The sequence below is a fragment of the Hermetia illucens genome, chromosome 2 (genome assembly GCF_905115235.1).
Source record: "Hermetia illucens chromosome 2, iHerIll2.2.curated.20191125, whole genome shotgun sequence".
In the NCBI taxonomy this organism is placed as follows: Eukaryota; Metazoa; Arthropoda; class Insecta; order Diptera; family Stratiomyidae; genus Hermetia; species Hermetia illucens.
This window is the reverse complement of record NC_051850.1, coordinates 82,641,320-82,658,212: the sequence shown is the minus strand read 5'-3', so window position 1 is coordinate 82,658,212 and position 16,893 is coordinate 82,641,320. Positions and strand designations below refer to the sequence as shown.

Below are 16,893 nucleotides of genomic sequence, written 5' to 3'. Positions count from 1 at the left end.
GTCTTAGAATACAAGAAAGTGACAATTTTGACCTTTTATAACTCTGTTAGTAATAGTGGAATATTGGTAGTACTATGCTCTATAATATAGCCTATATTACTACAAAAGTTGATGATTCTTTGTAAAGTTAACGTGGGGCTCCTAAGATATACTAATAATAATATAGTAATATACTATTATAAACTTTATTTAAACAGGTATCGTTATATGCATGGACCACCGTATTTATTTTCAGATATTTGGGTTGGGTAGTTACTTAAAACGAGTCCTTGAAGTAACTGCCTTTCAAACTCGCGCGCTCCACCCCTTTGCAACCAATGCCAAAACTAATACCGGCTTGAGACAATTCTGTTCCAAGGACCTTGTTGCGGTCAACTTACAATACCAGGTTAATGATAAGAGGAGAAACGTTATAGTTGCCTCTGCCTACTATCCCTATCCCTGGCCTCCGCCAACGCAAGAACTAACGGATCTGTTAGTGTATGCAGAATCAAGTAGCTTTGAACGTTTAATAGGTTATGATGCGAACGCTCAGCATATTTGTTAGGGCAGTAGCAAATGCAATCCTAGAGGAGAGAATCTGTTTGATTTTATCACTTCAGCTGGTCTGATGACCGCGAACGTGGGGTGCGCCCCTACGTTCGTCGGGCCAAGAAGAAGTGAAGTAATTGATCTAACATTCTGCACTTCAAAGTTGTTAGAGTTGATTACACACTGGCGAGTGCTAGACGAGGTCTTACTGTCGGATCACCGATATCTAGAATTCAATCTATTACGGACGAACAGTTTGCAGTACAAAGACGGAACCCTATGAAAACGAATTGGAAAAATTTCAATGAACTTCTTATCAATAAAGTACAGTTCCCTAGGCGACTAAGGATTCCTTTGGCGCTGGAAGATGAATTGAAAACTCTAAAATGCACACTTTTAGAGTGCTATCAAGAGGCTTGTCCTATTTCCCGAGGCCAAACCGGTAAAACGGTTCCTTAATAGAGCCGGAAACTGCAAAAACTCTGGAAATCAACCAGGCGACTTTTGAACCGTGCTTGCAAAAGTAATAAGAACGAAGACTGGTTAAATTTCAGGAACTCATAGCGTGAATATAAGACGCTCTTTAGGTGTTCGAAACGAGACTCCTTTAGAACGTACTGTGAGGAACTGGAAGGCGAAAGAGAGACTTCAAGGTTAGGCAGAGTCCTCAAAAGGAATGAGTCGGCCAAGTTCGACTCTCTTAGAAAACTCGACGGTACTTTCACGAGCTCCAGACTGGATTCAGTACAGACCCTCCTGGAAGTACACCACCCGAGAGAACGGGTGAGAGGAGTGACAGGGGTTTTTGTAACCCCTTCAACACGCAAATGCTGCAAGGAACACTGCGAAAGCGGTTGTTATCCATGAAAAGGTGAGAGCTGCCATACTGTCCTTTGAACATTTCAAAGCACCTGGCATCTATTCAGCAATGCTAACGGAGGGTATGGAGCACTTAGAGCGACCTCTAAGCAATATTTTTCGAGGATGTCATCCTCTGGGTTGCGTGCTTTCCTCTTGGCAAAAGGTTAAGGTAGTCTTCATACCGAAACCTGGGAAAGATGACTATTCTAATCCAAAGAACTTCAGACAGATCAGCTTGACTTCATTCTTGCTGAAAGGTTTGGAGAGACTGGTGGAGCGTCACATTCGTAGAAACACACTTAGGTCGCACCCACTTAGTGAAAACCAACATGTTCACCAGCATGGAAAGTTCTGCGAGTCTGCGCTTCATTCTTTGGTCACAAAGATAGAGGATGCAACCATTCAAGAGTACGCACGGACATTGAAGGGGCTTTTGACTGTGCGCCTTTTCAAAAACTTTGTGATGCCGCCAAAGAACGTGGGGTTGATGATGTTTTAATTAAGTGGATCCATGATATGCTAACGCAGAGATTGCTGTACGCTGGGTGGGTGTCGATCGCTATTTGACTGCAGAAGCAACGAAGGGCTGCCCCTAAGGAGGTGTGCTTTCGCCACTTCTGTGGGTCGACTCATTACTATGCGAACTGCAAAATTTGCCAATACACGTTCAAGCTTATACTGATGACGTGGCTGCGCTTGCTGTTGATTGGGATCTTGGAACGGTGTGTAGAAATCTACAGCGTGCCGTTGATTTGATAGACAGTTAGTGGCTCAGACATGGTCTTTCAGTTAATCCAAATAAAACCACAATGGTGTTATTCACAAAAAGGAGAAAACTGGATGGACTTTGCCTCCCTGAGATGAGAGGTACTACCCATCAACTCTCCGAAGACGTGAAATATCTGGGAGTCACTCTAGATAAAAAACTTCTTTGGAACAAACATGTAAGGGTAAAGATGAAACGAGTTCTCACTGCTTATGGACTGTGCAGACGGACCTTGCCTCGACATGGGGACTCAGGCTTCATGTGGTAATGTGGATATACGTTGCCATCATTAGGTTCGTATATGCACCCGTAGTGTGGTGGGTTAAGTTGAGACAAAAAGGTTTTCACCGTAAACTAGCCGCACTGCAAAAAACTGTGCGTCTGGGTATCACTGGTGCCATGAGCACGACATCCGGCGCAGCTCTTAATGCATTACTCAATGTCCAGCCCCTGGATATATTTATTCAAAGCACTGCAATGAGAGCAGCTCATAGACTAATTCGATTAGGTCTATGGGGAAACAATAGATGTGGGGGGCACAGAGCATTGGAAGAGTTACTGGGAGGACTGAATCCAGTTCTTACAATGCCTTCCGGCCGCCCGGCTTGTTGCCCTCTATAGTTCTGAATGTTGGCCAACTATAAAGGAGAATGGACTGGTTCTGGCAGAAATGGAATGCCTGACAGAAAAGGTCAAAGTGGAGGAGATCTTGCAGCGTGAACGTCCGGAGGCGACCAATGTCCGGATAGGTCTCACTTCTGCGAATGCTCGAGGCCAAAATCTCGCTGTGGTGGAAGCCCCCGAGTAATATGCGAGGAAACTCCTTAGCAGAGGAGAAATTAAAATTGGATGGGTAGCATTGCATACTTCCCATGCTAGGGCCATTGAATGGTGCATGCCTCAACCAGGCTCCAGGGGAAAACAGATCTTGAAAATGGCGTCGAGAACCGGGCTCATAGTTTTAATCAGCAGATCCACGCCAACGTCCTGGCGCCCAGGCTGCGAAAGAAGCATCCCTGATATAACCTTTGCGTCGGATTCTCTGGTACCATTGATGGACGGGTGGCGGCGAGTCCAAGAAGAGTTCTCAGCAGCTGATCATCAGTACATCATGTTCGAAATGCAACTTGCCGGCGTGCACCAACCCGGCGCTCCTCCTTCTACGTGGAACAAGCGGAGTCGCGCTGGAAGGCACTTCATAGTAAATCCAGTGATGAACCTGATAACGATACCGAGTGAGGCTTCCATGCCTCGAAGGGGCCCCAACCGTGACAAGCCTTCTATGGCTGGTGGACGGCAGAGATTATGAAAGTAGTATCACCGTTTGGCAAGGAGGGTATTTTTCCTTGCCCCTGGAAGGTGGCGAGATTCGCTCTAATTAGCCGTCTCCGCACCGACCGCTGTGTATGTTTGACACAGCCGGGAAAGTGCTCGAAAAGCTCATCAGGAGTAAACTTGCTGAAGCGATCTGCGCTGCCGGGGACCCCCAAGGTGGTTGGGGTTAAGAACAGGGAGATTCAGGCTGAGGCACACAGCCGCCGATCTTGACGGATAGAATTCCTCATAAAGCTCGTAGAAACGCTTCAATTCTGTATGATGAACAGATATACTAGGCGCATTAGAAAACTCATGCCACGTTCCAAGCTATCACTTGCGGATATGCAGGGATTATCTGAAAGACCGCTCTCTGATCTATGAGATGCTAGAGGGCCAGGGGAAGATGGAAATCACGTCGGGAGTAGCACAGGGATCTATCCTAGGGCCTGACCTCTGGAACGTTTTTATGATAGTCTGCTGAGACTCAATACGCTAGAAGAGTCACGTCTGGTCGGCTATGTAGACGACGTTGCCGCACTTGTGGTTGAACATTCACAAACCAGACATATTATATTGTCGCGACAAGTAAGGGGATGGATGGCTGCTCATGGTGTCAGTCTTACGCTGGAAAAACCGAAGTCATCTTGACCAGAAAGAGGATCCCGACCGTGCGTCCCATATTGACCGACGGGTTGACAATAGAGTCAAAACCAGTGGGTTAATACTCGACTCAATGATGAACTCCGAGCAAATCAAAGCAGCAGCGGGCAGGGCTGCAGCTGAAGTCGCGGCCTTGACTCGGCAAATGGCGAGTGTTGGGGGTCCTGTATCTACCATGGGACGTCTGCTTATGGGAGCAAAATAGCCGATCTGCTCTACGATGTGGAGGAATGGGCTAATGCCCATGACAAGGAGGTGCATCGGCAGCGCATTGGTCAAGTGCAGAGATGGGAAGCTTTGTGAGTGGCGTCTGCTTATCGCACTGTCTAAGAACCGGCCGTGATGGTGATCGTGGTAGTGATCTCCGTTGCCCTTCTTGCTAAGGAGTGTAAAGCTATCTATAGTCGCAAGGGCAAAGACTTAGAAGGTGTGGTTGTCCGCGAGGAACATCAACACACACTTATCTGCTATTAACTTTCTGGCAAAATGAACCAAGAGGGAAATGGGGCGCGCAGCTCACGAACAATTTAGATTTGTGGCTGGACCGAACACATGGTGAGATTGATTATTTCCTTACCCAACTTCTAAGTGGGTATGGAGGTTTTCAGCCAATATTGAAAAGCCACGATCTCCTGATTTGCAACGGAGTGGCGGAGAAGATTGAGCTCGACCGGCGGAGGGCCTTACAACTCCCTTTCTCCTCACCTCTCCCGTAGGTGAAGGATTTTTGCATAGTGAAATAACTCCAAAAGAGCTCTGATCTTAGCATTTAAGTTTTGTTTTACTGAGGATAGTACGAAGCATGTTGCTCAAACCCTCCTCTTTTACCTGCGCTTGGAACCAGCATGCTATATAAGTAACAAAGCGGAATTTTACCAAATGCAGGTATATGGGATATCAAATGAAACGTATCGATTAGTACGAATCCGGGGATAGTTTTAGCCTCGGTTGTGCTTGAGAGTAGTGCGGGGCTAGAAAGTGATCACTTATTTCACGGGTTCATTACCAGAAAGTACCAACCGGACAAACTGAAAAAAAAAATCACGAAGTTGTCTCTATACGGTATCTCTCCATAACGATATCTGCTCAAATAAAGTTAGTATTTCAATGTTTTGTAGAAATTAACTGGAGATCCCCGACCGGCTCGTCCCTTAAGTACATCCTAGAATCATAAAGCAGTAATATATGCGATTATAGAACGCATAATGCTGCCAAGTTTGGGTTAAATCCTGCTATGACCTACAAAGTTATAACAGGTCAAAGCTTTTGTGTAAATTCACTGCAACCCAAAATATGTGTTCATGAATGCAGGGAAGGATAAATCCTCAAAGGTGAGAGGTTTCAGCTTGGTATTCGAATTGTCTGGATAGCTGAGTGGTTAGACCGCAAGGTTGTCGTACGAAAGATCGCGGTTCAAATCTCACTGGTGGCAATGGGATTTGCTTCGTGATTTGACGTCGGGTACCAGTCGACTCAGCTGTGAATGAGTACCTGAGTCAAATCAGGGTAATAATCTCGGACGAGTGCAATGCCGACCCCATTGCCGCCGATAGGATACTGTAATCCTGTTGTGTACCGTTACGGTCTTGAATGAAGTATTCTAACACACTTCAAGGCCCTGATCCAATATGGATTGCTGCGCCAACGACTATTATTATTCGAATTGGACCAGAAGAGTCTGAGGGTGCTCAGGGATATCACTATGTGGCGCTCTACTTTTTCCAAGGAACCGTCTATTATCGAAGAAATTAATCATATAAGACAATGTTTATGTCGAAAAGCATGAAGGCTAGTCAAATTAATCTACAGCATGTCAAAAACTCTTCCTTTCTATTGACAAAGTTGGAAAACTGCTCCTCCATTTTTCCGGTTGGGGAATAATGGGTTCGATTTAAATCTAAAGTATTGGATCAGTTACGGAATCTTTAACGATGAAAGATCCCCAAGGCTAAGAACTTGTGTCCTTATTATAGGAGAAACGGTTTCGTCCAGGGTAGAGGCAACTCGTCAGACGCTGCCTCACCTATGTCCTGGGAGCAGCGTGACCGTGAGTGGCATCAAATGGAAAACACTCCTTTAGATATTTGGAAAAACACGCCAAGGGGGGCGAATTATATCCTCCAATAGTTTGAGCCTGAGCTGGCTAAAGCTAAATTAATTGTTTAGGATAAGTGAGGCATCCTAAGTCCACAGTCATCAGTTGCGGTCATCAACTAATACCAAAATAATGGCAAAAAGAAAAACGCGATAGTTGCCTTTGATTACTCACCCTTCAATTCTTTATGTCTTTGATTACTCACCCTACGATTCTTTATGTCCTCCGCCGACGCAAGAACTAAGGGATTTGGTACTGTTTGCAGAATCAAGTGGTCTTTAAATTCTTGTAATGCAAATGCTCAAGGTATCTACTCGGGGAGTAGCCAATGCAATGTTAGATTCGAGAAGCTATCCGATTTCGACTTCGTATCCAGAGAAATCACGCGCAAGAAAGCCAAACCTTCGAAGGAAGGTGGGGATAAGCTGGCAGCCCTGGTGAAACTCACTCTGGATGCAGCAGACTATTCAGTCAGCGGCGATTTTGGCGTTACATCTGTTTGATAGAACATATGAAGTTATCTTGACTTAGAGACAACTAGACGAACCAGAAGGGCAGCATATACTGAGGTCTTCTATACCGATGGCTCAAAAACAGAACAAGGTTCTGGAACAGGAGCTACCTTTCAATTAAAAACGAGAAAAAAGTGCCTCATTCTTTGGGACAATATGCAACGCTCTTTCAGGCTGAAATTTATATGTAACCTGGGTGATTGACGAGCGGTTAAAAGGGAAACCATATTAGAAGGCTTATTTTCATGCACTTTTTAAGGTTTTGTGTAAAACAAAACTTATTAAATCGGTTTACTGTTTGTCTGACGGTCACACGCATTTTTCTCGGAGACTGTAGCAGCGATTGACACCAAACTTGGTGGAAAGGTGGGAACTGTGAACGCTGGCGCATACAGTGAGTTACATCCTTTTACGTCGAACTTAAGGGGGGGTCCCCATAGTACTTTCCGAAGCTGGTCTTATTTTTGGAAAGGATGGGGAGTGCGAGGGGTTGAAAGTGGTCATTTATTTAATGGGGCCATTCTCAGAAACTGTCAAACCAAAAAATCTGAAAAAAATCGAGAGGCTGCCACTACATGGTGGCAAGGCTCCCAATATCGCTTTAAATAAAGTTAATAATAGTAAATTACTATAATTTTCAGTAATTGGCTGCAGAATCCCCCTTAAATCCATCCTATCACCACAAAATGCAGCAATGTAGGCAATAATATAGAGCTTGATCATACCAGTTTGGTAGAAATCGCGCCATTACTAACAAAGTGATAATAGGTCAAAGTTGTCTCTTCTTTGGATATTTAAGATTTTAAGTGTCAATATCACCCGAAAGTGGATATACCTACATAATATATGCGTATACTACGTGTTACGTACTAATGGAACAAATTCACACCAAATGTCTTTATAAAAGACCTATACAGTAGTATTTTTCCTGCTATGCACCTGCAAGTCATCAGAACCCTCATAGCCTTCCAACAAGTGCTTCCGATATGCGTCTTCCAGAGTAATTTTTGGTTTACTTGACTTCGGTTTTTCGTTTCATCTTCATGCGATGTAAGCTTATGCCTCTCAGGTGATCAAGCTTACGCTTCCTAGTGAATTGTACTATGGTGGTTTTCACTGAATTAATACGCAGCCCCGCCTTCCTGCACCACGCACTAGGAACCCTTAAACCAGTTTGGATTCTATCAGATAGGCTATTCTCATACTTGCGCCTACAAATTGAAACAATGTTGTGCGTAACCCTGGACTTGCTCGTGCAGGAGTCCATTCACTACCATACTCTTGAGTATTATTGATGATAATAGAGTTTGTACCTGTCGGTACTTCAATTTGCCTACTCTCTAACATTCTGCCCATCCAGAAAGCCACAGTGTTTTCCTGCAAGGCAGTGGCAGATCAGGGCATCTTATATCTCTGTTTGCGTTGTTATCGAATGCTCCTTCGATATCCAAAAACGCACATTGTGCTATTTTCTTTGTTTCTATGGCATCCCGTAATACATCTGTTAGCTGAAAGAAAGAAGTTTCAGTTCACTCTCCTGTCCAATAAGCGTGTTGACACTGAAATAGGGGATTACACATTAGAGCGGTAACTTTAATATAGTTGGCTATGACCTCCTCTACTTTTTTAAGTACGAAGGATATCAAGCAAATGGGTCTGAAAGATTTAAGGTGAAAAGGATCCCTTCTGCCCGCTTTCGGAATAAAGACTAGTTTTGTCCGTCCCATGCCCTTGGTATATATCCCAGTGCTTAACACCCTTAGAAGGGATTCTAAGATGATTTCTAGACCCCTCTGGAGTAGTGCTGGGAAGATAGCTTCTACTCCGGGTGATTTCAGTGATTTAAAAGTTCTCACTGCCCACTGCTTCCTGTTTTCCTTTCTTCCGCTTTTGGTCGTTGCTGGGGGTCAGGAAAAATGTTGTCGCCTTCCGGAATGCGTCTTTAGCTTTCTATAGTCTGGTTGCTTCTCTGGTTTGTTTGATCAATTCGCAGAACTTCCTAAACTTTCCCGTTTTGCTTCCCTGATCGCGATGCTAAATACAGTTAGTGCACTTTTACACCTAGGCCAGCTTCTGGTTTGTTTTTCCCGATTGAGAAGTTTTCGTACCTCTGTTCTCATTTTGGCTAGTTTAATATTCCATCAGATACATCCTTCGATGACTTAACTGTCTTAGCCGGTCAGCTGGCCTCACATGCGTCAATGACGACTTTGTTAAAGTTTTCCAGCATGCCATATTGTTGTTAATGTGTGAAGGAAGGAAAAGGGGTGCCTGGCCATAATTCCCTAGCTGTACATATGCAGCCAGGAAGCGGAATCCACGGCACATTTCCTAATGGGTGCCCCACCTATGGAGGCATCAGACATCAGATTGTTTGACTGATGTACTTCAGTTGCAGCAGGGAGGATCACATCCACCAACGGAAATTCTGTGATACATAAACGAAATTGGGATGTTATGTTAGACGGCTGAGTCGAGTACATTGCACCAGTACGGTCTGAGTACTAACAGGTGTTATCCTTTCCGCAACACACATGCAAACCCAATATGCACTTGACTATTCTTATATTAGAAATACATAAAACCTTTCATATTGAGGTGCCGAGCTTCCGGTTTCTCATTTTTAAGGTTTTGTGTGAAACAAAACCTTATTAGAATCGAGACGGTGTCTGTCTGTCCGTCTGTCTGTCTGTCTGTCTGTCTGTCTGTCTGTCTGTCTGTCTGTCTGTCTGTCACACCCGATTTATTCCGAAACGGCTAGACCGATTGTCACGAAAATTGGTGAGAGTATGTAATCTGGTGATCCCTTTACATGCAGTAAGTGGCGCCATCTTATGTTAAGTTTAAGGGGGGGCTCCCCGTACATGTGAATGGAGGGTGCAAATTTTTTTTTCACAGAATGTAGCCATGTAGGGCATCAAATGAAAGGTCTCAATTAGTACTTTTCGAAACTGGTTCCATATTTGATATTGCGTGAAACATGGAGGAGTGAGGGCTCAAAATATGACCCCCAAAAAGTGTAACAGGTCTCGTTCTCAGAACCTATCCAACCGAAAAATATGAAAAAAATCTCAGTGGTGCATCTCTACGAAATCTAGGCCTCAAAATATATCCGGTTCCGATATCTGCACAAATAAAGTTAATAATAGTATATTTCCACATTTTAGAAATTTACCCGGCACTCCCCTTATGTTCATCCCAGAAGTACAAGATTTGGCATGCGTATAATGAAGAACATAATGCACAATTTGGTCGAGTTTGAAGAAAATCCAACTATTATTAACAAAGTTATAGGGGGTGAAACTTTACAATTTTTTGTGAATTTCGTTCACTCTACAACCCGCATGACGTCATCATCACATATCAATTCGTCAATATCACAATGAAATGAGTTCTTACGAATTGGGTGGCAGACAATTATTTTGTTTTAGTTTTTTAGTTATTTGTCAACCAGACATGTGTGTATGTAGGTATATAATATATGCGTGCTAATGAACTTTGCGGGTAGTGCCTAATTCAGTTAGATATAAGACGTAAATCGGAAATATGGGTACGACAAATTTAGATACGTGCATATATGTGTACAGTAGGTAATAGGCAGTTTGTTTGTTTAGGGTGAGCGTGATATCTATGGCTCTAATATGTACGTATGTCTCGTAGTTTGGAAAAATATGAAGGATTATGTTGGATTTGTAGCTATATACGGACAGAAAAATGTGCGTCTCTTACATAAGATGAACACAAAACCTTTATACCCGAAGCGCGAGCTTCCGGTATTCCGACTTGTTTGTATCTATGTTGATGATGAACTTTTTTATGCTTACTCAACTTTAGTCATGAAACTATATATCAACGCAACTGCAAAGGGTGGCACTTTGCAGAGTAAAGTTTTCGCGAAATTCATACGTACAAATGGAGCAGGCGTGCTCACACAAGAAAAGGGTAAAATCTTCCATAACTGAGGCGCTAAGCTCTTATATTATTATATTTGCTATAAACAAGCCTCCGGGTAAATAGTTTCTCAAGGCCTAACGTTATCATTTGTCTTTTCCAAGCTTTTTACCAGCGAATCGCATTATTTTTGGCTTTTGTATAATTAATTCCTATTTATTCTTATATTGCGGAGAATGCGAGTATTAACTATTATCAACTTTCTAAGCAATTCGGAGCCCGGACTTACCTAATATTGGAACCAATTGGACGTCGGATAGCATTTGATCGTTGTGCAAACTAGCCCTCTCTTTCCCTCTTCCGCCGAACCGGCCTTTTATTTCAGCTGCTTTCAACTGCCATCGATGGGGATGTCGACTCTTCGCACGTTCGTTGGCGGATTGCAATTTCGCGGCGTTCAAATGAGTCGTGATCGCGCGTAGAGGAACTGTTGGGTGTCGCTCGGCTGCCATTTCGCTACATTTTCGAAGGAAACGTGAGAATTTGGAGGCCTCTGTCGTGTTGGGAAGTTTGGTTGCGAAGTTTTTGTGGAATCGCGTTTTTGTGCACCGGCGGAGTACGGCAGGTGGAAAGTGAGTGACGAACGGCGTAGGGAACACGGCGCGGAGGAGCGGAAAATGCTTGCACTCGCCATCCGCAGGAATCGCTTCGGAACTTGCCGTGTGACGCTTCCTCAGGAAATTCGGTCTAGTGGTTGGGCGAGCGGAGCTGCCCCTGCAGTTCTGGTCTGAAAATCGCGATCGTGCCGGCGTGATTTCTCCGCGGTTGTGCAGGGAATTTGTGTTTGGGTGTGAAAGTGTGTTGTGTTGAGTGCGGAGGAGCAGAGAAACCGTCCGGCGTGAAAGGCCTCGCCTTGTTTACATTTGAAACTTGTGGATTACGCCGCCGTGAGCCAGCAGGATGGATACGATCGAGGAGCAGTCTAAGTCAGAAGGTGAGTTGCGCACTGGCCCGCACAGCGCCTCGGGCACTCAAGAAAAATGAGTTCTACCTCCGAATCGCGACGGGCTATTTTTGGCACTTTGTGACGTTGCCAGCGGTAGATTGCCTTGGAGTTGGCGAAACTGACTTCCATTCACCCTCGCCATTCCTTGTGCGCCGTGAACTTGTTGGGAAGGCGGAGATCTGGAATTCCTGCCACTTTTGAATGTGAGAAATTCAAAGCAAACAAGAACCCAACGGCCAACAAATTCAAATGTCAGAAATGACGTTCGCTCGGTGGGAAAAATGAATGTGTATGGGTGTCGGTTGAAAAGCCTTTTCGCCTGGGTTGAATGTAAGTTGAAAGCGATCATCCACATGCTGACCTTCTGGCGGTTTGGGATTTTGAATTTTGCGCCTGAAGAACAAGGCTTCGAAAGGAAGGTAAAAACGAAGACGGCCAAGTTGTCGGTCGAAGCGGGCGGGATTCACCCGCACTTCTCTTCTCTATTTACAAATTATAGCCCCGCGTTTGAATGGCACGGCGACCTTCTTCGAAGTTGTTTTGTTTCACTGTTCTGTACCTGCCGGATTACTTTTTGTGTTTCTTTCGCGAGGGGTGTTCCTCCGATAATCCCAACAATTTACTTCTTGGGATGAGTCAGATGATCCGCTACGGATTGAGCGCGGTACGATGCGCAGGTTGCGCTTAGACCAGTGGGTCAGAGTTGTCGAGGCAGTGGATTTCTCGATCCTAATTGCATGTATTTCGCATTAAATTAAGAGCGAAACACACTCAGTGAGAATATTTCAGTATATTTAGTTTTAGCGTAGCTCACTTTGTTAAATAATTCTATGATTCAATTTGACTTTATTTAGATAGATGTTCGTATACTAGCTTATACCTTATTTTATTTCAATGGGTGGCTACTAACATACAATTGTTTGAACTACTCGTTATCTCACGTTTGTATAATTATTTATATATCGATCATGATTTTTAAGCAACTTGTCACTTACAAATATTGCGCCGGCACTACAAGCGCTTAATTGTAACTTAACCAAGTACATAAATATTCAATCCTAACTTATTCAAGTCGTATCCTTACTTTTTACAATAAGCCCCTACACTGACTGAATTTTAACCTCTGCGTATTCCTACCAGACAAAGAGTATTGAAGAGAGGAAAGATTGAAGATTTCATGTCAGGGCTCACTATTGTGGTCAATGTCAATGTTTCACTTTGCTGATATGGTCGTCTACTATTGGGGTTTGCATGGCTTTCCGTTCTTTCGAATAAGGAACGACTTCTGCAAGAGATTCAACATTAGCAAGTTCGTGTACTTCGTCAGTTCGTCCAAATTTCTCTCTTCCGATTACTAGGCATGTTAGTGCGATGTCGTAAGACTAAGACCAAATGATCCAATGCCATGCACGCTGAGGACTTTGCAAAATATAGTTGATCGTATGTTAAACCCTTGAGTGTTTAACGTAGGTATCTGTCGTGGAGACTTAATACTACGGTCTTCTTAAGGCACGGATTGATTTTGTGACCACAATCAGAGCCACGCTGAGACAAGCAACAACGGTACCAGTCTATACCAAGTGCATGGCTTAGCATTCATACTGGTGGATGCAAGACATACCTAAATCTCTACCGAACTAAGGAGTACGGCCCCCGTGTTGAAACGCAACACCACGCCGCGGCCCGAAGGTCTTTTTTCGCTTGAGCATAACCACAACCTCTATGAAACTCCCACTAGGGGGCCTACCGCAAATAACCGAGTTCACCAGAAGTATGAGAGTCCAGGGGCTATCCCGGTTCCCATGGTACCAGTATACCCCTGGTAAGGTTTCGTGACCAATTTGCCACTTCAGATGAGTTAGGCCTTTGGAGCATTCTCCTACTGCATCACGGCCGGCAAACCGTGGAGGTTCTCCTCAGCCACTTGGTTTTGGTTTGGCCGACAGGGTTGCCGTCCTGTCTTCCTCACCGCCACCTCTGAGCACCAGTTGATCGTGAGAGGGATTCTTAGAGAATTAGTTTGGTTTTGGTGCCAAGACCTATTTTTTCGAAGAAGATTGTAGATGCTACTCATTGCATCCCTCGCCTTATTGATAGAAAGGCCAAGCTGAGGATTACATTTAGCATTTGAACGATTTTGATCTGTTTTTGAGCTGCTAGCTCCTTTGTGGATAGATCTAGATAGGTAGAGGCAAAGTACCTGTCACAAAGACGTAATTATCTTTAAAGAAATTTATCACAAATCGAATCATTGGTTTAGGAAATTCGTCAATATCCTTTACCCTTGCAGACTCGAACGCCATTTCTAAGTTTAATATACATGCTACCATTAGTGAATTGTTAACGTTAAATCGGATGTTCACGATGTTATGGAGGTAGCGGTGATTATGGATAATCTTTTTGTGGTCAGAATGCTGGATCATGGTTTCTCAAAATTCCTAGTTTGATACAAGGGAAATAGGACTAAAGCTCTCTGGTTCGTGAGAAGTGCCTTTTTTCCTAATGGCAATTATTTTGGATGTTTTCCAGGTGGACAACGCGGTTGTGCTTTGTTTATGCAGTTATTAAAAACTAGGAAGATTTTCGATGAGGAAATTATGAAGCTGACTTCATACCATTTAGGTTTCCGTTAAGCGATGTTAGTTGTGAGAAACTCATCGATTTCGATGTTCAGTTCAATTTTAAATTTAACTCCTTAATGAGTTGCAACCTGACGCTTTGGATCTGAAGCGAGAGCTTCAACAAAATTTCGGTAGAATTTTGGAACAAAGTAGAAATAGGACGGGCAGGAATTTTCGGTAAGACATCCTCTAGCTGCTTTGGCGTTTGCCGAACTTTATGATATCTGTGTTACTGTTTGTTTGCCTCGTGTCAACTGGCCGAACACCCGGATAACTGACAGGATGTACCGTTTGACGCAGTTGCAGCAGTGTTGTGTTTCTGCTTTTAGTTTTGGACATTCCCCCAGAGATGGCTTTTTGTACCCTTAACGTACCTGTTCTGAGCAATGTGCCAGAAGTTCTGGCAGAAAACACTGGTCATCATCAAGAGTGATTTTCTTGTGAAGGATATACTTTAATTGACGGTGGTCTGTGTTAAATAAAAGAGGAATATCCTTAGGATTCGTTATATTGTGGAGACGTCTGATAAATAGAGGCTGAGTGAGGTTGATGAAGTGAACCATTGTTGAAGTATTTAATTCCTGCTCTCTGATAAGAGAAGTTTGATTTTCAATGAATTCAGCGAATATAAAGGTTTTATCCGCCTTTATATTTTTTAATGACACTTTAAGAACTTTCTCTTCAATTGTTCTCGGAAATGATAAAACATTTAAATCATATCTAACAATAATTACCGGAATCTTCGCTTTTTTAGGGTCGCTGGCTGGATAGAATTAGGAGGGGAGGGTTTGCTACCTGGATGGATATTTACAATTTTCGTATTAAGTTTTTCTTAGGTGTTTTGTGTTTTCGTTCAGATGATGAAATTGAACCGATCTTCGTGAAGACACATACTGTCGTTACCTTCGTTGCTGGTTCAATCGCGAAGTGTATGTTGATGGTGAACGCTGCTTAAACTGAGTAATACTTTTTTAAGAGTATCTTAAATATGTATGTACACAGATTTATAACTGCGTAGATAATGTCAGAATTCCTGCACCCATCTGATAAGACACATTTCCTTCAGTGTTGGTAATTTCCTTAAATCTCTAATAAAATTTAAAAAATCGAATAATAGAAAGTTCTGTAGACAGCTTTACTTCTTAATACCATTATTGAAAAAGTTAAAGATTTCCTGGATTACATGGTGAGGAAACCGTCGAACATTGAGACGTGTTTCGAGTGGGACAAGAGAGGTAGCTGTGATATCATCTCACCTACTAAGGTTAACCTTGAAGTCTGAAAAGACTAAAAGACAGACTAAAACAAGTTCATACGCCAAATGCCGCTTTGAGGGCCTCTCAACTGTATTTGGATCAAACTTATGATTGAAACAATTAATGCATTCGATCAAGACGGGCCGACTTCGCTATCGAACAGTCGAGCGTTGTCATGCAGTGGAATCACTTTTTCGTGTCTCTGCTCGTATTGTTTCCGCGCAGTACTCGACTCAGTCGCTTTAATGGAAATCGATGCCGCTTCCCAGTAATGATTTCGTTCAGATTCAACAGCTCATAATAAATAACACCGTCCTGGTTCCACCAAATACACAGCATAAACTTGGCAGCGCGTATATTCGGCCGAGCCGACGACGTAGAAAGATGGCCGGGCAGTCCCCATGACTTTTCTTTGGGTTGCTGTAATAAATCGTTTTTTTAATCACCCGGCACGATGTGATGAAAGAAACCCTTCCCTTTTTACCACTGGAGCAGTTGTTCACAGTTGAAAAAATGACGGTCAACGTTCCTTGTTTTCAAATTATAAAGAACCGAAGTTCCTTGCTTTTGGATCATTCCCAACGCTTGCAATGGCTTGGCGTGTTCTTCCTAATATCAAAGCAAGCTGTTCCTGCGTTTGCCACTGATCCTTATCGAGTAATTCCCCATATTTCGCATCTTAGAAGTTGTTTGTCCTTCTCCTGGATAAAGTGATAAATATTAAATTGACGGAACCAATCATGGAACGTTGTTTCGCTTGGAGCAGCATTTCTGTATATTTTTAAGGTTTTGTGTAAACACATCATCATTTTTTTTAACGAACCCATTCTCAGAAACTACTCAACCGAAAAATCTGAAAAAAATCAGGGGGCTGCCATTATATGGTGCCTATGCTCCGAAATACCCTCCATATCGATACCTGTTCAAATAAAGTTAATAATAGTACATTACTATAATTTTTAGTAATTGACAAGAAAACCCCCTTAAGTTCACTCTAGAATCACGAAGCACCAATGTAGGCTACCGCATAGAGCATGATCCTGCCAAATTTGGTGAAAATCGCACTATTACTAACAAAGTTATACTAGGTCAAAACTGTCGCTCCTCTGCAAATTCAAGACTATGAATGTCAATATCACTTGAAAGTGGATATTTTCACATAATGTATGCATATTTTACGTGCTACATGCTAATGGGACAAATGCACACTCAAATCTCTTTATACAAGAAATACACAAAACCTTTCATATCTGAAGCGTCTAGCTTCCGGTTTCCCGATTTATTTTTAATTCTATCCGCTTCAGCCGTTTTCTTGAATGAAATAAGAAAAGTAACACTTCCCGCAAATGACCATTATTTGGCACAAAATCAGACATT

The 16,893-nt window shown here is 43.1% G+C and overlaps 1 protein-coding gene across 3 annotated transcripts in view; it reads left to right on the top strand.

Moving 5' to 3' along the window:
- The first annotated feature begins 11,046 nt into the window (after positions 1 to 11,046).
- The window catches only part of LOC119647512 (protein ECT2), a 189,052-nt gene continuing 183,205 nt past the window's right edge, over positions 11,047 to 16,893 (top strand). For all 3 annotated transcript variants that reach the window (XR_005248890.1, XM_038048475.1, XM_038048474.1), the window contains exon 1: positions 11,047 to 11,627. Coding sequence is in view for 2 of the 3 variants with exons in the window: in XM_038048475.1 (XP_037904403.1) it covers positions 11,594 to 11,627 (34 nt within the window). In the remaining variant the exon portion in view is untranslated. The remainder of the gene's footprint in view (positions 11,628 to 16,893) is intronic.